The sequence below is a fragment of the Merops nubicus genome, unplaced genomic scaffold (genome assembly GCF_000691845.1).
Source record: "Merops nubicus isolate BGI_N331 unplaced genomic scaffold, ASM69184v1 scaffold40638, whole genome shotgun sequence".
NCBI lineage: Eukaryota > Metazoa > Chordata > Aves > Coraciiformes > Meropidae > Merops > Merops nubicus.
In genome coordinates, this window is record NW_008625798.1 from 803 (window position 1) to 23,869 (window position 23,067).

Sequence of the window (23,067 nt, forward strand, 5' to 3'; positions counted from 1 at the left end):
CACTGAAATAATTAAGGCTGTGGAATTACTTTGCACCTTGAAAACGCTGAGCTGTTAGCAATACTGTTTCTTTTGTCCTCCTTCAGTTGATTGTTGCAAAGATCGAAAAGCATCAATATATTCCAACTGTTTGCTCGTATCCTGGTAAGTCTGAGATTTTTATTTATTTCTTTTTTTCACTTTCTATTGCATTTGCCTTTCAGAAGTTATCAGCAAACTGACCTCAGTGGCAGAGCAACGCTGAACAGTTTGGTAGAAAGAGAAGTAAAAGCACCAGCATCAGAAGTTGGACATGAAGGTGAAATATGGCTTGAGTAGAGAAAATGTTGGTTTTTCACTAGCTTCATAATAAAGACTACAGTTACAGCAAATATTCAGCATTCTGACGCTATGGCAACACTCACCACTATACAGGTCCCAGAATGAGAATTCGTCACTTGATGGCACTGTGCAGTCAGCTTAGTTAAATGGGATTTTTGTTTCCTTGGAAAAGCACCGTTTTCTGATGGGACGTGAAAGAACGAACTGGAAAATAAATCCAAGCTCACTGCCTCCGCAGTGAAAGGAACGGCAGCAAAATAAGGTGGTTTAGCCCCTGTGTGTGTTAATTATCTGTTAGACCTTTGTATATACAGACCTGCCTTTACATCTGTCTCTGAAGTTTGTGTTATCCCAGGTCACTTGATGCAGTCCCCTCACTGCAAGGGTATTAAAATACGGTTATACATAATCAGGTCATTATGTGTGGTTCTGCACTTGGCCTTTATTCGTGGTATTCGTAACAAAGGCCTAATAGCATCCTCAGAAATGCAGATGACTCTGCTGAAGCCACGGAGCTTGGATGAGGTGTCTGCTGAGGCCACAGACTTTGTCTCAGCATTAACTTATTTTATAAGTAAAATGCTTTTAAAGATAAACAGTACTGAAAAATACTAAAAAAGCAGTAACAAGACTTGCTGGCACAAGTAGGAAGAGAGAAATTTTATACATTTTAAAGCCTGGATTGCTTTCAAATATTAAAGTCTAAAACCCTGGACTGGCTGCGTGTATTCCCTTTAGCAACGTGCGTGGCGGGGTTGGCAGCTTGATGGCGAGGTGGGGATGTCCCAGGGGGCAGCGAGGGCACTCTGGTGGGAGCTGACGGCGCTAGGTGGGCAGTCAGATTTCCCGTTTAAAGGCTGAGTGTGAAACGGCCTGGCCAGGCTGCTCCAAGCAGAGGGAGAGAGGAGAGTTCCCCTCTCATTAAACGCAGCCGTCTTACACAACAAGCGCCACATGTCACTGTGCCCGTGGGCTCTGTTCCACCCACACCTCTGCTGCTGCCTCCCCGCAGACCCTCACCCAGCCCAGCGCCCAGGGACAGCACCGAGCCTGGGACACTCTGTTCCACCTGTTACTGTGGGTCGCTCCAGCTGGTCTGAGGCTGCTGCAGAAGCTAGAGGGTGCAGCTGCCACCACGCAGGTGGAAATCTTCCCCTCGGAGTCAGCTGCTCACTGGGCAGCTTTACAGAGGCCTAACGGAGCTTTATGAGAAACTTTTTCTCCATGTTTGTCACAGGCAATATTTTGTGCACAAAAAAATCCAGTAGCTGGAGAGTGTTGCAAAGGGGGTTTGGCTGTGCTGCAAAGAGGTTTGGCTGTGGTGCTTCTCACCCAGTGGGCTCACTCCAGGCCTACTTACTGAGCTTCTGTAATCTCTTTACAACAGAGTTACAGTTTACAGCAGTCACAGGACCTGCTGGATCTGCAGAGAGGCCACAGGTTGGCTTAAAAAGACCTTGTGAGAGCAAGTTCAAAATAATTCCTCTGTATTTATCATATGGCAGCATTTCATGTCAACTTGATGGTATTCAGGAAAAAAAATTTCAAAAGAATTTAGGAGTTCTCTAACATGAATACAGAAGAAGCAAAACCATGAAGGAAAGCAACCCCATAACATTCAAAATCTTCAGAGTTCAGAACCTGCAGCTCTCCCTTGACAAGTAATCTCATTTTTGAATTTGAGCATCAATACTTGAACATGTATTCTCTTTCAGCCTTTGTTGTTTTGTTTTGTTGTTTTGTTTTGGTTTTTTTTTTCCTTGTATTTGATAGCAATGATAGGCTTAAATATTCCCTTAAACAATCCAGCTTTTTCATCCTTGTCATCTAAGGTGTCTGCTCTTGCAGTTCGAGATCTGAATGGAGGAGGTTGGAAAATAAAATGATAAATAACTCCAGATTTCATGTGATACACAAGAATTTGTTTGTGTTAATGCCAAGCAGAAAGACTGTGTCTTGAACTGTACGAACAGGCCTAATAAAAGCTATGGAGTTTATAAACCACACTTGGGTAAACATATTTTTTAAGGGCAGTACAATCACAGCACCAAAAGCCAGCTTTAACAAATAGGAAGAAGGGCAAACAGTCCTATCGTGAGAAGGTACCTGAGGCTGGTGCTAATTAAAGACACCCCATGATGAGTGCTGTCTGAAGAAGTTCTGGTTACTAAGAAATGGTGTACTTCACACACTTGCTCAGGATGAGAGCCTGGCCTTTGTCTAAGAGGTGCTGTTGGATTGCTCAGAAAATTAGCTCCTGTACTACGAGGGGAACTGAGAGAGGTTGTGGCTGATTCAAAAGATTCAGCCCTCTGTGAACACCACCTCTTCCAAGCCTTTCCACAACTTCCCCTGTATTAGATGTCCCTCCACCAGCCAGACAGCCTCGTACACCGCTCCTGACTGCTCGGGCACCCGGGCTCACCCCTCCAGCTGTGGCTTCCTGACTTCAAGCTCTGCTCTTGTACCGCACACATGTGGTGCTGAACGTTGGGGTTTTTTTTCTGTGCCTCCTTTCTTCCCCACTAGCAAAACACTGACCACTCCAGTGAACTGACAGAGCAAGCACAAAGAGAAGGGCCAGGTCTCCTAACCTGCCATGAAACTGAGCTTAGAGGTGGATCAAAAGAAGGGCTAGCAGAGCCCTGAGAATTTAGCAGCACCTGCAGAGTATCTCCACCACCTGCTAGCAGAGATGGCTTTTGCTCCTGCAGATGTATTGCAGGCTCACAGTGCAGTTACCTGTATGGTGAATTATATTTGACTCTCGCCCTTACAGGAGAGTCTATACCGAGCACACGTGGTCAGATCAAGCCCTTTTCGTTAGGAAAACCTTTGGTAACAACTGACATTTCCCATTACAGGCACAGCAATGGCACTCAGCACTGAGGCAAAGTCCTCACATGCCAAGGGGAAAAAAAATCAAATCTCTTTGATCTTCAGCCTCCAGGGCTGTAGAGTTTCCTGTTATGGCAGCAGGATGGAGAAGCCCCAGACAGGGAGGTGTTTCCCTTCCCAGTCCCACTGCTAGAGAGGAGGATTTGGCCAGCCTACGAGTTGCTCATTTACCCCTGCAGACTCCCTGTGTTGGTTGGTGCTTCAGCCTGGCTCCGTCACTGTGACATCAATATGATGATGTTGCAACTTGGCTTGCAAGAGAGAAATGTTTTAATTGTGAATATTTTATTACAAATTAGGCTTTGGACATAAAAATATCCTCACAAATGCTTTGGTGATGAGGTGCTAAAGGCGGCTGAGAGGTATTTACAAGTTTGGAAATGAAACAAATGACATACTTTAAACACTGAAAACCATTTCCAAGCTGTAAGCACAAGGATGAACTCACCACTCCTACTGCATTCTGAAAGGCTTAGATGGACTTTGGGCCTAGCAATTCTGAAGCTAGAAATGGAATAGGATCCTTTATATATATATATATTTATATATATGATACAATATATGTATACTGAAAACCTGTGATAGAAAAAATTGTCTTCATCATCATCATCTAGTTTACAGATACTGCAAAAATCGGACACAGCCTTTTCTCATTTCACAGGTTTTGCAAAAGATTTCTGTACAGTGTGTATAAAACGCTTTTAAAAAACCCATCGTAGTCCCATTGTGCTTAGTCAAAAGCAGCTGTATGCTCCAATGAATTCACTGCCTCAGTCGTAGCTCCGAAAGGTACCGTGTGTTGACTTGACACAGCAGAAGGCTCAAGGATTAATGGGGGATTTTGATCTGAGCACTACCAGGCAACAGGAGTGTACCTAAGCCACACCACCATGGAAGCTGATCCAGCAGTGACTTGTGCCCGATCTCCATGTCCTATGCAGGCAAAGTCCCCACTGAAATCATGGCAGATCTGGGCATACGGGGCATGCAAAATCCACCTGTGGACCTGGAGCAGATTTGCAATGATTTCAACAGAAACTGCCTTCGGTCCAGTTCTGCAGCACACGCTAAAGTCAGCCCAGTCTCACGCTACCCCCACTATCCTACTCTACCCTCCTGTACGTTTTGAAAGCAGTTCAGCAAGATCAAGAGGATTTCTTCTAAGGCTGCCTCACAGAGATTAAGGCAACGGCAATTTTGGCTCTTTTGTTTCCAGTTGATGCTTGCTTCCCACAGTCCATTTTTGGCAGTGACAATACTGCATGTCCCAGTGGAGCCCAGCAAGGGAAGGAGCAGGCACCTGCCCCCCTCACCTCTCTGCTTTGGTCCAGGGGAACTGGGCAGGCGCTGCCACCTCCACAGTGGTTTGGACCCCGCAGCCAGGGAAGCCGGGTGAGATGCCGAACACGGGACTATGTACAGACAGATCTGCTTTGTGCCTGCTCACTGCCTGCGCCTGGCCTCAGGACCCCAGGGGTGGAGGCGTTACGTGCCAGGGTTCAGCCTGCTCATCAGGAAACTCTTGACGCTGGGGACCGGGTGCACGTCGTACTGGTGCCTGCGGCGCTCGATGAAGGAGGCCAAGCGGGAGGTATCCAGTGGGATCTTGGAATAGCTGCCATTGTGTGGCTGCAGCCATGGGTGCTGTAAACAAGTGGCTGCCGTTGGCCTTCTCCTGAAGTCTTCCTGGAGGATAACATTGATGAAATCCCTGGCGGCATGACTCACGTCGGAAAAGTACTCGGGCGGGAAGCTGAAATCGACTCTGCACACATTGATACAAGTCTCCTCTTTGCTTTCGTCCAGGAATGGAGAGACACCGCTTAGCATGACGTAGGTGAGGACCCCAATGCTCCAGATATCCGTGCTCAGGGAGACGGGAAGGCCCTGGATAACTTCAGGAGCTGCAAACTCTGGGTTTCCAAGGAGGTGGTGGACATGGTAATGACCTGTGATCTGAACTGCGTCTTCCAAATCAATGATCTTGACACGAGGTACTGGGATTCTTAAATCAATGAGCAGATTTTCTGGCTGTTGAAAAGATAATAAAAGCTCAATTATATTTTTGTAAATAAAGTGTGTAGATTTCATTTAGGTTTAATAGCCAATTAAAACTTGCATTTAATCATGTGTGCGAGGTACAGATCAGGAGAGTGAATGACAAGGAACCAGCTCCACCGATGTTTACACTGCTGTAAACTCAGGTCAGTGCTGAAGTTGCAAGGACAACATCCTCTTTTGCACTAGGGCAACACACTGGGATTTTGCCCTTTGTCCAAAACTCTCCCAGTTTATTTTCCCAAATTAATCTCTACAGATTAAGAGCAATGACAGATTTTAAAATTTTTATAAGACTTGTGCATCTATGATCAGTTTATTTAGATTTCATTTGCTTACATGACAACTGGCTACATAAATGTGCATAACTTGTAGCAGAAATTTTCTTCATGAAGTAAATGTTAAACTCTGCTCCCACTATAGTGTAACCTGGGAGGGACTCTGGTGCGTGTCATTACGGTTGATAAGGATGGAGCTGCGAGTGCTCCCTTATAAACACCAACACACAATCATGCCTTCAAGCCAAAGTGAAATTATATTTCATCTCAGTTTTCTTTCTGTTTTACCAACTCTTCCAGTATTTAAGATCTCTCTCTCTCTCAGTAGGAGATGTTGAGCATTGCCTCTACACCCTGCTCTGGGGACTTAATGTGGATTTTGCTTCCTTTGTTGGCTCTGAGATGATTTCTGAGTTTACTTCTTGCACCCTCTCTAGGCTCACTTTTCTGTCCTATAACCCCTCATCCTCACGCATATTTTACTGCTGCCTCGTGGCTATATAAAGCAAAGTTCACAACACTGCTGTTCAAATCTCTCCACTTGCTCTTCTCTTGTGCACTCTGCATTGAAAAAACAGCATGTTCTTGAGCAGGATCCTGGGACAAGACTGTCCATGGCTCGGAGTGCTGTCACTACCAGTCTATCTTCTGCTTCCCACTTAGCAACAAAAGGTGCTTTATTTAGCATCCCTCATTCAGGAAAGCTGTAAATAGGTCACAGAAAATTGGCTTCCCACCTTGTTTCTGGGAAGTATCTTACGATCAAACAGAGAATTCAGTGCAGTTTCTTACCTCCAAGAGAAACCTACTTTTTGACAAGTCCTATAAATACAGCAGAAAACACAAACAGTCTTCCTGAAAGAAACCAGGATGATTTAGGCTTTTGGGACTAATGCTCACAAAAGGTACTGTACAAAAGGAACTTTTTTTTTTTCTTTTCTTGTAGTGGTAGTAGGCAGCAGAAGAGTGAAAGCATCACTTCATCTGACATGCCTGGGGGTTGGAGAGTTGAGAAGAGACCTCCTTAAAGCTGGATTGTCCACTAACACACAGAAGTTAAATTCATCGCTCATTCTCCATTTTTAACTGGCATTTAAGTCTGCAAAAAAAATGATAGATTATCTGACATCCCCAGCAACCAGGATCAATGTTGCAGATCACAAAACTCAAAACACTTGATCATAACTTCAATTGCTAATTCTCTGTCATCCAAAGCAACTGGGCCATTGGTGAGGACAGCAGTACAATACTGAATCCAGGACAGTACAGGGCCTCCTGCCACATGTGCTGACAAAAGCAGGTACGAGCTGTGCTAGTCTAACTGAGTGTGACATCAGAGAATGCCTGAATTTCTTCTCCATGATGTTCTTCCTCTGAACTTCTCCCTGGGTGTAGTTCCCCCCCCAGTTCCCCTCTCAGGCCCTGCAGCATAGTGCAGCACCGTGCTGCTTTCCTTTGCCCCTGCCAACCCTCTCCACCTCCCTGCTCTGGACTTTCCAGGGCACTGCTGTGGCTGTGAGGGAGATGTGCTCCTTCTGCCCTAACCTGAGCTGCCTGGGCACAAGCCAGCTCTGCTCAGGAAGCTTGGTAGCCACATTGGAACAGGTGTGAGCCCAAACCTGTGGATTTATCTTGTAATCCCCTTTCAGTGATGTGCTAGTGCCATCTTGCTCTTGTCTCAGTCATCCTCCTTCTCTTTTGTGACATCCAGAAAGCCTGGGAGAATGAACCAGTGCATCAAGGAAATAGGTGCATCCTGTCTGAAGGAAGAAAAAAACCTTGTGCTGCAGGTCAGTAAGTCCCTTCTCTGGTCAACGGGTCTGACAGTCCTTGTCCATTTAGTGATCCTAATGGGGTGTCTTTGGGGTACAGACTGCACCTCCTCCCTGTCTGTGCAGCTGGGAACTCTCTGTACCAGGGCACTGAATAACAGCATCATTCTCTTTTCTTCTTACCTTTATGTCTAAGTGAGCCACTCTGCAATTGTGAAGATACTGCAAGGCTTCCATTGTGTCTCTTATATAGAAAGCGACTTTTTCCTCCATAAGTTCATCATGGTTCATTAGATAATCCAAGAGACGACCATCATCCATCCTACAAACAAAGCAAACCCTCCATGTGAAAGGTCACATGGTATCTCTAGGAACAGTTAATATTTGAAAAAATTGCAATGGAAACTTTGCGACCTCAAAATGAAGAAAACTAGAATGCAAGATTTGATGAGTATTTAATGATATCTCAAAATACTGCAGGCTGTGGAAGTGGTAGAATGATTAATCCTCAATTGTTATCTCTGGTCCTTGTAAAATTTAGCAACAGACTCAAAGTAAACTCATTTGCTTAAGGATGGATTCAATAGATGGAGGCAATTCCTTTGAAGACAGATCCTCTTAATTATTTGGATTAATCTATTTATTTATAGAGCTGGTTGCATAATGCAGAAAAAAAATCACTGACATTTTCAGCTGGTAGTACATTCTGTGGGAAAACTAACCCAATAAAAGTTTTCCACCTAGTTTTATTTATCTGTATAAATAAACAAGCAAATACTCAAATATGCTTTGCTGGATGTACTGTTACAAGGAGGCATTTTGGATTTTGGCTGCTGTTTCTCCTTATAGGGCCAAGCACAGTTGTTACACAGCTCTTTTCACCAATAAGTATTAGAACCTTGTAGGCTTCAATTCAGCTGACACACATTTACTCAAATATAAAGAGTGGACAAAGCTGCCCAAATAAATCTGATGCTGTTCAATGGGACACACTAACTGCTAATACAATGACCCAAGCTTTACCAGAGTAGAAAGCGGGTTTTTTTGTCCCTCTGAATCTGATTTACTCTAAAGAAAAGGCAGTGGAAGCTCCACAGAAAATGGCTATTTCATTTGACATCATAATCAGTAAAAACCATCAGATGATAAAATCTTTGCCCTGCTGAAGTCAGGGTGAGTTTTATCCTTGGCTTTAACAGGGCTGTGATTCCTACCCACACACTTGAATTCAAGCTCCACATACTTACAGTTCCAAAACTAAAATGTAAGAAGTAGGAGACTCGTAGGTATCGTGGATGGTGATGTACTGAGGATGCTGTAAGTGCTGTAACAAAGCTGCTTCATGTGCTGCCTGCTCTTTCTTTTTCATTTTTTTACTAATGAATTTTACAGCAACATCTTTCCGGGTGGCTTTGTGAACACATTTCTTTACTATTGAGAATCGACCCCTGAAATTAAAAACAAACAAACAACAAACAAAAAAGGAATAATGAAGGGCCTCATGAATAAATCGTGCCTAGTTTTCAGTGCAGTACCAGACTGATTTTTGAAGTGTTATTTGATTCAGTGCATTAATATTTCACAAGGAATGAGATTTAACCAGTTGTTCATGGCCTTTTCCAACAAAGAGCCTCTGTCTCTTACCATGGATATAGAGACTCTTTGGGGATTAGCAAATACTGAGAGCAAACGGTGTCATTTTGCTTTGTGCAGCCATATTGATAGCCTCTAACAACCTCCCCTGGGTTCAATTTGCTGTCACTTTTGCAGGTTCTATCTCTTTTTTTAGTGGTGGGTCTCCCTTCTCCAGATGCTTTAGTAAAGAGCCCAAACTTTCTCAGACAACTAAAAGAAAAGTCTTGTTAAATAATCACTAACCTCTCGTTTTGTCTCACTGTTTCATTTTTGTTCTCACAGTTAGAAATTAAGAAAAAAAGCTGGCAGGAAAGCATTTAGGAAACTTCTACAGACTAGTGCCTGGTACCATGCCTGAAAGTAAACCTACTCAGTGAAACCACGTGCTGAACTGGGCCCCTTATTAACACATCACTCTTCTTTCTACAGAACCAGAGAGTCTCTTGTCCTTTCAGCCTCAGAATTACTTGCCTCTGATGTCTGAGGTGAAAGGACTGACTGCATTGACCTGAATTGTCTGCATGGCCCTTATCTGTTGTCTGCACAGAGCACCAAGGGCTGACAAGTTATGCCACTCCTATTTAGGCTCCCCTTCAGCTGACCATCCCACTCAGCAAAGTGCTTTGGCATGTGATTTAAATCAGTCTTAATGCCTCAGGTCCTGCAGCAAACTCGGTATTTGAGGTGAAGCTTATCCAGAATGAGCAAATTGTCACAACTTCAAAAGCTCACATCAAATCAGAGATAACAAAGGAGATACCAGTGGCTGTCAGAGATTTGACTGCCTCATTGTTCACAAGTTTGCCAGGCTGCAATCAAGTTGCAGCTGATCTTGAAAAAAAGGATTTAGCCCATATTTTAGCCAGTCTACATTTTCATCAGTACTTAACATGCTTTTGCAAGGAGCAGCAGTTTTCAAGCTAACTGCAAAAGGCACCCTAAACTTTCCCTCCAAGGAAAAAGCTTCAAGCCATTGCTTTGGTGTTTTATTGCAGTGATAAGCAGGGTTAATATTACCTCCCAATCTCATGCAGCTCTGCATAAGTGAGGTCAAAGTTTTCCTTCCACGAAATAGTGGCACCATCAGCAGCAGAGTCTTTGGGAGAACAAAGCACATTCAAGAAAGCATAAACATAAAGACAGTTTCCTGTGGACTATAAACTGCATATTTTAAAATTATAGTAGACTATATTGCTTAAAGCATCAAATAATACCACTAGGAGTCCAGTTTCATACTGCTCAGGCACAGCTCCAGTGTGTTGCACCACTAAAAGCTAGAGCTCCCAGGGGAAGGCATGGATAAGGTAGATTCAAATCTGTCCTTGCAATTTTGGGTCTAAGAGGGCCACATGGACAGTCAAAGGGCATGTCTGTGTGCAGCTGGGAGGAGGAGCTGTGCCTTGTGAGCTCTCAATTCATCCAGCACAAGCTATCCAAGCCAGTCACAGACCTAATTACACACTGAAGCTGCTAAAACACAGAGAAATGTGGGCCCTGCTCACAGCACTGTTGTGAGTGAGCTGTACCCCAGATTCCTGCAGCACCACATGCTGGGGGCTTGCCTCCATCCCAGCCTTCCTGTGCTAGCTGCATTGCCCATGGTGGGTATGTTCTGCAAGCTGACTTGCAGACCCCAGCTGGGCTGCCCAGCAGAAGCCCATGGTGCTGCTGGCATTGCTGGAAGGGTGAGGGGACACCAACTAGGACACAGGGCGTGTTGCCCAGAGATAAAGACAAGAAAAGGTCTTGGGGTGGAAAGCAAGGAGCTGCTAGGAAGCTGCAATAGCTTCTGTGAGGGAGGAGGGGCTGTGAGCCCTGCTGGAGCAGCAGACATGAAGAGTCTCCTTCCAGAGAAGCTGGCTCTGAGCACCTCCCAGGCTATTGCCTGTGTTCCCACCAGGCCCAGGCTCAGTGCTTTTATTGGGACCCCTCAAATCAGAGCATGCAGACAGCACAGGAGGACACCCGTGTGTGTCACCCCCTCGCTGCGCCCACTCACCGTACTCCGGGAGCCTCACAAATTCGGAGGGGTCGCTGGGCAGGCTGATCCCCCAGGGGTTGCTGGCGCTCACTCGGAACTGATACTGGCAGCCTGGGGCCAGGTCCTCGATGACCAAGTACGTGTCCAGAGTTGAGGCTACCGACTGCTGCCAGACCTGCGAGCCTACGTTTTACAGAGGGAGAGAAGAGCCGGAGTCAACAGTCTAAATAGCTGAACTTAGAGCAGAGGCTTTCTCTGCCCCAGTCATGCAGGATCTTGGTAGGTTAACATCCACAAAGTTTTTAAAAGGCAGTGTTACACAGACTGATGTATTTCTGTCAAACCAGAACCAGACTACAGCAAGCTATTTGGTGCTGCAGCTACCTTCCAGTCTGGCTAAATGAGGGAGAAGGAAGGACGGAAATGCCCCTGACTTGACTGATAGCAATGGAAAAACTACAGCCCAGGGACAAGTTGATCCCTCCAGTGCTCTAGCTGTGGCTGTGTGCTACAGCTGATGTCTCAGGGAGAGACAGGAACCGAGAGCTGATTTGGTGACACCTCTGCTGTGAGAGAATTGGAAGCAGAAATACTGCAAACCATATATGGACAAGGGAGACTCAGGTAAAGCTGAGACAGTGTCAGTGCAATCCAAGTGCTTTTGCAGATGAAGTATTTTGGAAGACATGATGGTTACAGTGAAACTCAAGAGCTGCAGGAGGAGAACCAGCTTCTTGAGTCTTAGTATGGACTTTATGCAGATGAGCAGGACTGTAGCAAATAAATGTGTGACTGTCAGGTGTTTCTGCTCCTAACAAACCAACCCAACCATTGCCTAACCTGTGGCATCCGAAGGAGCTATACTTTATTCATCTGCACAGGGTCACAGAACAGAAAAGGTCGCTTGGGATACTGAGCCCTGTCATAGCCTATGATTTCTTTCAACAATATATAAAATTTTGTCTTATTTTAGTGAGTTCAGGGCTTTTTACCTTTACATTATTTACCATGACCCATATATTTTGTTTGCGCTGTGAGCAAATTCTGATTGCTAGGTCTCACAAGGTCAAGGTTGGTTTTCTGGAGTGGGAGGAATACTGAAAAGGAAAACAGTTTTGGTGGGTTTTTTTCTTTTTTTTTTTTGTTTTGTTTGTTTGTTTGGGTTTTTTTGTTTTTTTTTTTAAAATTTGTTATGGTGGCTGTTATTAATAGAAAAGCTTTTATTTTTTCACAAAAATGCTAATCACACTTATGGCACAGTGAGGGTCAAGGCAGAGTATTTGCTAAGAGAAGGCATTAATATGATGGAGTAATTAAGTTTGCACATTTACTAGTGTGAGTCATGATTTTTTGAAGGATGAAGGGGAAAAAACAGAGGTCACTACCTAAGGCAAAGTTTACTGCCAAGGGACCCTCACACCTTTGCAGGAAGAACGCAAAATGGGAAGTGCATTGTTTCAAATGTCCTTTTCAAAAGCATGTGCATATTGGGAAAACAGAGTATTTAATATCTGTTTAATTATTCAGGGGAAAAGGATAGTTGGATTTAAGAATAAGTAGAATTCAGAGCTGAGCTTGAAAAGTATGCAGGGATCTACATCTCCATCCAGATAAAAAAATGAGGCTGCTTCGTTTTTGCACTCCTGGGAAATGTCCACCAGAAAGGATGGGTACTGTGGTGGCAGAATGCAAATGATGAAAGGATGCCTCAGTGATGGACATGTTTTAGCTTAGCACACTTTACTTGCCATAAGTGATGGAGGAAACGACGAGGCACCCCTGTGGTGCCAGGGGTGCTTCTGGGACCTCTTGTGACATAAAGGAGATTGACTTTGTTCTCCTTCTCCCAGCCAGTGCGTACAGCTCAAACCACTCACCTTCTTCTCTGTACTCCACAGTGTAGCCTGAAATGGTGCAATTGCCTGTGCTGGATGGGGGTAGCCAGCGTAGGATCACAGAGGTGCAGCTTCTCTCCTGAGCAATAGGGCGATTTGGGGCAGCTGGGACACCTTGGGAAGAGAAAACAAGTCCAGCATCCTGTCAATGAATGCTGTGCTTTATTCTGAAGTTTGGGGTGTCAGCTACACCAGGTCACTGTGAGGCAGCTGTGCCTTGCAGAGGGAACACTGGTTTACAATGGGTTACCAGCACAACCAGAGGAAAGGCAACGTCACAGTCCTGTTCACATACCACCCTGAGTCTGAGACCTTCGCACTGGCAGCGAGGAGAGGGCTGTGCTGCTTGCCAGCCCCACTGCCTCAGCATGGTGAGGCACATACTGCAGCACAGGGGTAATCTCTTCTCACTCACAGCTGGTGGTCAACTGGACTGCAACACCCCAGAGAGCTCCCTGCAAGATCAGACAGAGGAATCCCCCCTTGGGTGGAGAGGTCTGTCTGAGCTCAGCTGCTATAAGGGCAGAGCCTCTTTATGTGCCACCTTCTGCTGCTAATTCTTGCTCCAGCTCAAGACTTGCAAAGGTGCAAAGCCTGTGAAACTGAGGAAAACAAATATTCCCATGGACTTCACCAAGGATTGAATGAGGTTCTGGAGGTGGGAGACAGTTGCCCTCAAAGAGTCCAAAAATGACACAAGCAAGGCATTCAGAGTGCTTCTCTGTGTATAGTGCCTGGTATGTTTGGCAGCAGATTGACAAATGACCAGTAATTCTTCTGTGTTTTGCTCAGGGCTCCCTTCAGCACAGGAGTAGTTAGCACAGACACTAACTTCCTTGGATAAATTAGGGAAATTACATCTCTAGGGCAGTTTGTGAGACCAAACAAATCAACTTCTAAATGCTTGTGACACTCCTGTGTTTCTAAGTCACCAGTTAGACATTTGTCTCTGTGCCATCCCCTTCAACACAGCAGGCACCCCTCATCTCTCATGTTAACAGATCCTTTCCCAGAGCTGGAGGTCCTGTGCATCAACTCATCACTTCATATTCATTACAATTAGCTGAGTCACTAATTACAACACTGAGAATTCAGGCTTGGAGACATGCATCTGTATTGCATCCCCACACAATGGTTCACCCAGACCAAATCTTACTCTTGCATCCTCTGTCCCCCACAGAGAAGAGCAGGCTGAAAATCAGTATCACTGGATCCCAGGTCCCCCAGCTCCAGGCACACTCTGAAGCACAGCAGCCCCCCGGGGCACCATGCCCCAGGGGCTCAGCAGCCTGAGGGAGCTCAGCTTCACCTGGCGGGGTGTGCCGGGCCCCTGGGGAGCAGCGCTGTGAGCAGGATGCCGGAGCTGAACCAGTGCCAGAGCATCTTCAGTTCCCAGATGTGATGCGCCTGATCAGAGGACTTAATCAAGCACCAAGAGTCTGCAATGCCTTCAGCCATCAGTGGGAGTCTGACTGAGGAATGGGTGTGACTTCAACATCTCAATTCACTTGGCACAGCTCCACACCTGGCTGCCTTTGCACCGTTCCTACTTGCTCCCAGCCCCCACCACGGGACCCCGTACAGGGAGAGTCCTGGGTGTCAAGGTCAGATGTTCTACCTTGGACTTTGATGGTTGCAGAGGTTGATGCGGTTCCGTGTTCGTTGGTGGCCACGCAGGTGTAGATGCCACTGTCCTGAGGCATCAGGTTGCAGATCTTCAGGGTGAGCTCCCCAGAGTCACTGTGGGTGCAGGGAGCCCCAGTTAGAAAGCACTGCTTCACTTGCTAATCTTTTTATACCAGCTCCTGACCTGCCTCGTTACAAACACATGTGCACACAAATCCTGTTAACTCACTTGAAGGAACATCCCCCCAGCAATCTGGTACCCAAGTACAACCCCTCCATATGCCAGGATTAGGCCACAACTGTGGCTTCCAGTAGTGAATACTCCAGACCTTTGCAGACTAGGCTTCCCCATGGCCTCTTCCAGGATTTCATGAGCATTTTATGAGCCTGCCCTTGCTCTGCTCTCTGTGGATGATTTTGTTTAGTTTTGAGCAGAACGGTCCAAACTGCCCAATCTACTTTGCTGTGGCCTCGGAGGAGATGGAGAAGGGTCACTCAAGCAGCAAGCAAAGTCCAGGAGCTGAACACTTGCTGTGCCTGTCCAGAGCTGGATATTTAGACTCCATATATGTGGAAAGCTTTTCCCAGCACATCTTTCCTGCCTCAGGAGGTGCTGAGCTGCTGTGCTTCTGCAGTTAAGTCCAACACGTGCCAGACAAATATGGTTTCCTGCAGATGCAGAAGGCAGTCTGACAGCACAGGGTGCCTGAGGAGCTTTGGACCCCTGAAGCATGTGCTGTTGATTTAATGAGGCTGCCGGGGACTTGGTCGGAAGGGTGGACATCTCACAACAGCTAGGGATAAAGAATATCAACTCCGAGTTTGTGAGAGACACTCAAATCTTTGGGCCAGTCTGAGAAAACAGCTCTAGAGTCTGGTGAATTTACAGCAGGCCTGTACATAGTCACTTTGGTTTGCACATTGCAGTCTTCACTATACAGCTTAAGGGAGTTGGCCTGAATTAAAGAATTTTGCTTGTGTAACTGCTTTAGCTGTACTGGAGACCCAGCGTAGAGCCAACAATAAATTCCCAATGACAAAAGCAGACTAGTTCTCCAATGCGTAATCTATTGGAAACCACAGAGGGATGTGGTATAACTGCCTGGATGCTGTGGCTTTTGCTGGTCTGGCTTAACACAGGACAGAAATATCCTCTTCCCCCAGCATCCGGACACTCATGCCAGCAAGATCTGTAAAAGCCACTGATCTGCTGGGCCTCCCTTGGCAGGCAGTGTTTTCACTGAGGAACAAATATGAGTAATAAGACAATACAAGTGCTGATAGTGCACAGGGAGCCAATGCATGGGCAAAAGACTGTGATGGAAAACAAAACTGTATGGAAATATCCCCCCATCCCAACCCCAACCAGAGCCTGAAAATAAGGCACTAGCAATCTGCTAATAGCTAAAAAGACAATTTTGGGTGCTCTGGGGCAGCCACACAAGCCAATGGTCTCTGAAGGAAGTTCTTGATAAGATGTAATATTTTTATTGAACATGTAAAATCTCTTCTCTCCTAATATTCCATTTTTCACTCTCAGTGACTTTGTACTCCCTGGATTCATCTCAGCCTGAGCCAGAAGTGCTGAAAAGTTCACTTGAAAGATTGCCTCCTGGAGATTTCCACTGCAGTTTGGCCCCAATTGCTTATATAAGCTGTGGATGAGCATACAGCAGCAGGCTGTTACCTGACCTGAATTCAACTCCAGACCTTTTTTCATCTTCCCAGTGCTTGTTGTAAAGGTGGTTTTCCTCCCTAGTAGCCAAGCCAGGAACATTGTGACAAGCATCCCTCTGTCCAAGCACAGCCAGATGTAGCCTTCCCAGGAGTACATGTAGGCTCTTTTGGGAATAGCTGAGGAAAGGCTCAGGAAAACTGCAGGAGTTGCCACCTCTGCCTGTGAGATTACAGCTAATGATATGGGTATTGTGAGCTGGTGAGGGCTTGATCTGCTCATCTCCTGTTCCTACCAAAGGTGAGAATGGTACGAAACTCAAGCAGAGAAGCTCCAGCAATGCACAGGCAACATTAGCCAAACTAGTATGCTGGAAACATTCTGGCATCTGGCTTGCAGCTGGCTCAGGAGGTCAATAGGAACAAGCTCGTGTCAGCCCCTATGTCAGCTCAAGAAATGACAGAACTATGTGAACACCAACGTTTGACCCTTTCTAGCTGCCAACACACCATGCCAAATTTGATTAACTGCATTTCTAATCAATCGTGTAGCCTGGCTGGTGCCATATTTGAGGGCAACATGACCATTGTGACCAGCTCTGTTGGGATTCACGGGCAGGACCTTACCAGGATGACACCGTGTAAGTGGCCGTGCCATTGTCGTTGTCAAGAATGTTTTGATCCGGTCCTTTCCAGGTTATAGCTGGTTTGGGCCGTCCACAGACTTTGCACTGCAGCATCACTGTGTCGCCGAGCAGGCAGGTGACGTCCACTAATGGCACAAGAAACTCTGGAGCCACTACAAAAAAACATGGGGACACACACATGACACCTTCTTGACCCGTAATCTACGGGTGACGACGTTCCCCATACAAGTCTAGAGAATACATTATACAGGACCAGCTGTGTGGTGTGGATCCCAAACAGCTGGGGGTCCTGGGATTATGTTACCAGAACTTCTCCTTCACTTAAAAGCCAGTGGCTGACAGCTCACGGAAGGGAGCAAGGATTGTCCATCCCCCAACCCTGTGCTGTGGGAGGAGGGTGAGACTTTGTGAAGGCAGGCTTGGGGGGGTTTAGCCCCTCCTGTGGCCCAGGGCTGCCTGAGCTGAGCAGCCAGCAGGCAGATGGCTTTCTGGGGGACCGAGCAGTGAAGCTGCCTTGGCTGGACACGCTGGTGGGTGCAGAGCATGCTGTGGCACCGCAGGACATCACAGCTGCTGCCTTGCCCCTCCGCGCCACTCAGCACACGGCCGTCAACTCACCTTCTTGAATGAAATTGGGGTTGATTATCTGTAAAATACAAAGAAATAAAAGCATTTATTTTTCTGGACAGTGACCAAGAGGCGTGTGGTTTCACGAGGTACCGTGGTGAACCTGAGGAGAACCGCAGCAGCACTGACCAGTGGCTACAAGCAACCTCTGACAACCGGCAGACGCAGCAAGCTCGGGTGACAACAGAACAAGCCTGTGCACAGCTGGGAACCTACAGGAGAGCTACGGCTTCTAGAGGGCTCGTAAAGCACCACAGGTAACAGGCACAACACTGAGACTGAGGAGGGTGGACATGCTTTCTCTTTGCTCGGGTGATGATGCTCAAGCCATTAACTCTTCTTCCCAGAGGTGGTTTGTGCCCCCCGTGTGCCCAGCTCCAGACCCACACCACACAGCACCTGCGGTCAACACGCACCTGGGGCATCTCACCAGCACTCTGGCCACTAACCAGCTTTGGGGAGACATCTTTTAACTTCTGCTCAGCTTCAGGAAAAAAAGGTAAAGCACTAAAAAAGAATATACAGCCTTCTTTTTACCTACTGGCACGTATCAGTCCTGCAAGACTGCTGGTTTATCACAGTGAGAAAAATGTCATTCATTTCATTGGACTGGTGGAAACTTTCCAAGTTGAAACTATGTTTGGATAACTGAGGTTTATTTTATCTAACTAGTTAATTGAGAAAGTTAGCAAAGACTTGAAAAGCTCCTCTCTCTCTGTGGCCTATATACACCAGTTACCTCCTGTAATCCTGGAAGCAAAGTTGGGAGAAGCAAAGACAATGCCACTAAGTTTTTACATGCAGCATCCACCCTCACTACATAGCGGTGTCCAATAGTATAGAAGTTTTAGCTTCATTAACACTTTTAATAATCTCGAATGGCTCATATATCCAAATTCAAACTAATAATTTGAATCAAGCTCCATAAAAATCAGTGTGATTTGTGTCACCTTAAATATCTTTGTTACTATCTATTTCAGAGCTATTTTGGAAGATGTCAATGAAGCAGTGACCTAATTCGTGGCCTGCCAAAGCTGATGGGAGTTTTTGCAGAGGCTCAGAAACCAGGCCATGAAGCAGAAACAATAATCTTTGAAAATAACAGAGGTGCATCTTCAAGATTTATATTTATATTTTGGCTTTATAAATAGATTTCCAAGGTGAATGGCTTGGGGTGCCATTCAAGGAGGCACTGGAGCATAGGCAGGTTCGTTTTGGTTTCACAGACCTTCTTCATAGCCCCAGGCAAACCTCTGGTACCAGCACTGAGACCTCAGGGTCTGTTTTCCCCTACCACCACTAGAAAGCCCAAGTGAACTAGGCATAACATGGACTCTCCACTTGCAAAGGTTCATTTTTTTCTCTATAGAAACATACCTTGCATCAACAAATTCCTTGCCATCTGAGACTGAGAGTATCTTTTGTCCTAGCAACAGATGGAATTCGATCCTTCAGGGCACATCTACAGAGGATGTAATGTCCATGGTACTAGCTCAAACAACTGGTCAATGCCAGTGCTTTACACTCTGCACCCCAGAAAGGAGTAGGGCTCCCCTGTCAGGTCTTCCTGCTCCTGGCTTCACCTCCTGGCTCTGTTTTTCCTTGGGATACAAAATGCCAATGCCCCATCTGACAGGTGCAGCTGGGCACCAACACCAGGATGTGGACCTCTGGCCAGCCTCTCCAGGAGCCTCTGAGAGGGTGAGGGGCTCAGAGGCAGGAATTGCTGCTCTCCAGGGTCCAGGACCCACAAATGGCCTCCAAGACCCCACAGGCAGGAAGAAATTTGGGCTCAAGAGGGCACTATATAAAGAACAACATCTTCTCCTCCCTGTGCATGTGGAAAAGGAGAGATAGATCTTTGTGATGAAGTTGTATCGCTCACATAACACAGCAAAGGAGGAAAAAGCTGTTCCGTGGATAACCATCACTTGCCACTTTTCACTCAGCAAGGCCATCTACTTATCAGCCAAGTAACCCCAGGCATCAGCTCATTTGCACATACATCTTCATTGCTGTAGCGTTTGACTTGACTGGCATACGCATCTGTCCTCTGAAGTTCTCCCCTCCCTTCCCTGCAGCATGCACTAAATTCCCTTATTATTCACCTCTTTCCACCTTTGTAGGATTAGAGACCAGGAGAACAAAACGCTCCAAACACTTTGTATTAATTTTGTAACTTTAAAGGCTTCATTAGAAGCTGCAGCTACAACGATGAATGTAATGGCTATATCTATAAAAAAATAATTCTACATTTCTAATGACTTTCAAGGAACAATCATTTATAATAATTGCCTTACCAATGTTTTTTTTTCCCCTTGCCTCACCATGGGAATGTCAGAAATAAAATTACCACTGCTAGGTGATATTGGAAGAGTCTGTGTGTAAAATTTACATTTCCTTTGCTAAAACGTCATCTGTTAATTAATAAAATGTTAACCCAACAACACCCCCACAGTCACATCACAGCTCTTGCCTGCTGTAAGCTTAGACAAAAATAAAAGCCTGGTTGCAAGAGAATGTCTAAGTGCTACCCAAATGATTTAATACATCACTTGTTTAGGGAACTGGATTTGGTCTGCTTTGAAGGAGAGCATCAAATGATGGGGTGGAAGGACAGAAATAGGAAAGCAAAGGTTCACAGCCACATCTACAACCAGAAGCCAGCTCCGCTTCACAGAGCCCCTCTAGCTTAAGTGCAAGACCTTTGAAAGCAGTTTCTCCATTTGCCCAATAGTTTCTTAACCCCCGTGGGTGGAGAGGAGGGCTCCAGAGAGCGGCCCCGCTGCCCTCGGAGGGGGCAGCTCACGCACCGCTCCTGCGCTCAGCCTCCTGCAGGGGCTGCTCTCCCTCACGGCTGCACTTGCCAGGCACCTCCCGGAACACACTGCAAACATGGTGTGTGCCAGAAGCTTCAAAAGCTGTCAAAATCCATGCAAGTAACTCTTCCCAGCTCTCTTCCTCTTTCTCAGGGCTTTTACGTGGAGCTGAAAGCCAGGCCGTGGTGCAAAACCCCTGCCAGGGAGGGGCCCGGGCTGAGCTGGGCGAGGTGCCGTGACCTGGAATGGGATAAGGGGCAGGGGAGTGCAGCTCCCCCCGCTGCTGAGCCTCGGGGGCCAGCATCCTGCACCCACCGCACATGATGCTGCCAGAGGTGCTTGCACGGGCAACATGGTGGGCTCCAAATCCAAGGAGCTTCTCCCTCAGAGAAAAGGAGGGAGAGAAAGACCACCCTCTCCAGCGTGTTTTCCCCTTTTAAAACTCCTGTTCACTCATGGAGCTCCCACAGAAGGCAAAGGACAGTGGTGGTGTTTGCAGGGGTGATGCAGGAGTCCTGGCTTCTGAGCATCACTCCAAGGAATGCTCTGCATTACTTTAAGATTATGAGGTGGGGAAAAAAAGCCCTGCTGGTTATGTGGCTTTGGTGGCGCTTTACTTTTCTTCTCTCTGAAAAGTAACACAAGGCTCAGCCCTGAAAACCCCACTCAGTTCATAGTGGTTTGAACAAGGATCTCACAGCCCAGCCCTTTGTTGAGCATCCCTGGCCGTGGTGGCCATGAGCAGGGGAAGGTGGCCCAAGGTCTCACGCTGACAAGGGCTCCCTGAAGAAATCCCAGCAAACATCACCTGCACCACCATGGCTGCCAGTCTGGCTTGTGAGTGAACAAACTCATGGGGATGGAATTACCCGGTGCAAAAACCTTCTCATACCATCTTCAGCCCCAGTCCACACCAGGCAAACACAAACCCTAAGGGATGAAACTCCTCAGGTAAGAAACACAGCTGGCTCTTTTTTCTAGGAACATAAATTTAGTTGAAATGAGATAGATTTACTTGTTCCATTGGATGAAAATACCTGTAGCCTGGTCCAGGAAAGATGAAAACTTGTAAATGCTCCCTCTGCAGCTGGGAGAGTTTGTGTTTCACATACAGTGATGGCTGGGAATGGAAACCCCAAACATGATGACAAAGGCAGACCACAAAATAGCCAAAGTGATGTGGGATGTCTGATGCTAACCAGGCAAAGACAGGAAGCTGGAGAGAGATAGGGTGAGATAAAGAAATGGCAGGGTAGGTCAGGTAATTAAATAAAGGATCCATAAATAGACCTTGCTTCTCCCTCGTCCAGCCTGCACTGTTTCATGGCTCAGAAAGGCACATGAGGCATGTTCTCAAATGTCTTTGGGGACCTGCACAGATCTAAGTGACTTGGATCTAAGTGACTTCAGTGCAACTCAGTGCTACTTACGCTCTAGAAAAGCAGCAATAGGTGCTGCATCCAGCAGCATCCATCTCAGTATTTTGCAGTACTGGGCCATTTTTTCCACTGTTTTGTTAAGCACATGTAATGAGGATAGAAAGGCATCTGCAGCCGTAGCAGCAAAGTCCACTTGCAAAGCAACTCCAACCACCTTAATTCTTAGCAAGAGCTGATCTTCCATCTGTGCACACGTGCTGTATCCAGTGGGGAGTCAGAAACCGTTCTGCAGTGCCAACAGTCAGTCCTGAAATGCTCTGCAAGCGTGGCTCAGCTGCCTGGAGGGCTTCTCACCTTGGCCAAGGTTTGCCTCTCTCTCACAGAGATGTCCTCAACATCCCTAACCCACCTCTCTGGAAGAGAGGCCCGAGCCCAGTCCAGACACATGCAATGCACAGGCAGAAGGGCCCAACAGATGCCCAGACTTTTCCCAATGCTGTATTTCACTCCTATTTTAAGGGAGTGCACCAAAAACAGGAGTGAGAATACTTTTTTCCCCAAGACTGCAAATCAAGCCCTTTGTAATAAGATCCCTGCTCTCTCTAAACAGTAGAGGGCATGTTTACTCCATGACAAGCAGCTCAGCAGTTTGTAAACACTTCATGGCATTTCTTGTTCACTGAGTTAAAATAAAGTATTGACGCATTTGCACATGTTGGTAGCAGAGTCAGCAGCATGTTCCTTGCTCCCTCGCTAAAAAAAAACCCTAAAGGCAATGACTCTCAAAAAAAGAGAAATGTTGTATAGAGGAATTAAGCCAACTCTAGTTTGTAGGAAAAGATCTATCAGTCTCTGATTAGGTCAGCTTTTACTCTGAGACTTTTGGGGCGACAAGCTCACAGTGGTCACCACCTCCCCTCTCCCCAAAAAGAAACAAATTAACAAAAAATTCTTCACAAAAGGAGAAAATAAGGATTCTGCTACACATGGCTAGATGCTACCAAAGGGAAAATATAATTTAAAATGGGAGAACGGTATATGATGAAATGTCCCAGAGAATGAGCCTTCCAGTGGGGATGGAGGATGCCTGCTGGCACCCAGCATGGATGGGCTCAGCTGCCTTTGAGACCGATCGAGAAGCCACAAGGGATGCTGACTGTTGCACACGCATCCATGCAAAGCAGAAGTCCTCTTGGCCTTGCCATGCTGTTGCTGCGAGGCCCTGATGGCTGGTGTTCTTCAATGGCTGTAGCTGTGGGATGTCTCTGGTACTCCAGGCTTTGTGCTGTAGCACTCCACCCCTTTCCTGCAGATGAAGTAGGTCATTTCTTCTTCTCCAAAAGCTAAACCACCACACCTGTGCTGTCAGCTCAGGCTACATCTCACCTGCTGAGCCACCTTTCTGGTCAGTCTCAGAAATCCCAGCACGAGGCTGCAAGGAGAGGAGGCTGCGGGAG

At 46.4% G+C, this 23,067-nt stretch overlaps 1 protein-coding gene across 1 annotated transcript; it reads right to left on the bottom strand.

The window, feature by feature from the left end:
- Positions 1-4,704: 4,704 nt before the first annotated feature.
- LOC103778223 (kalirin-like) lies at positions 4,705-17,431 on the bottom strand (the record flags this gene model as incomplete). The annotated part of the gene is made up of 9 exons (XM_008945799.1): positions 4,705-5,250; positions 7,511-7,649; positions 8,575-8,775; positions 9,980-10,058; positions 10,962-11,126; positions 12,821-12,952; positions 14,457-14,578; positions 16,766-16,937; positions 17,404-17,431. Coding segments are annotated over 9 exons (1,584 nt in total), but the record flags the coding sequence as incomplete, so codon positions are not given.
- Positions 17,432-23,067: the final 5,636 nt, after the last annotated feature.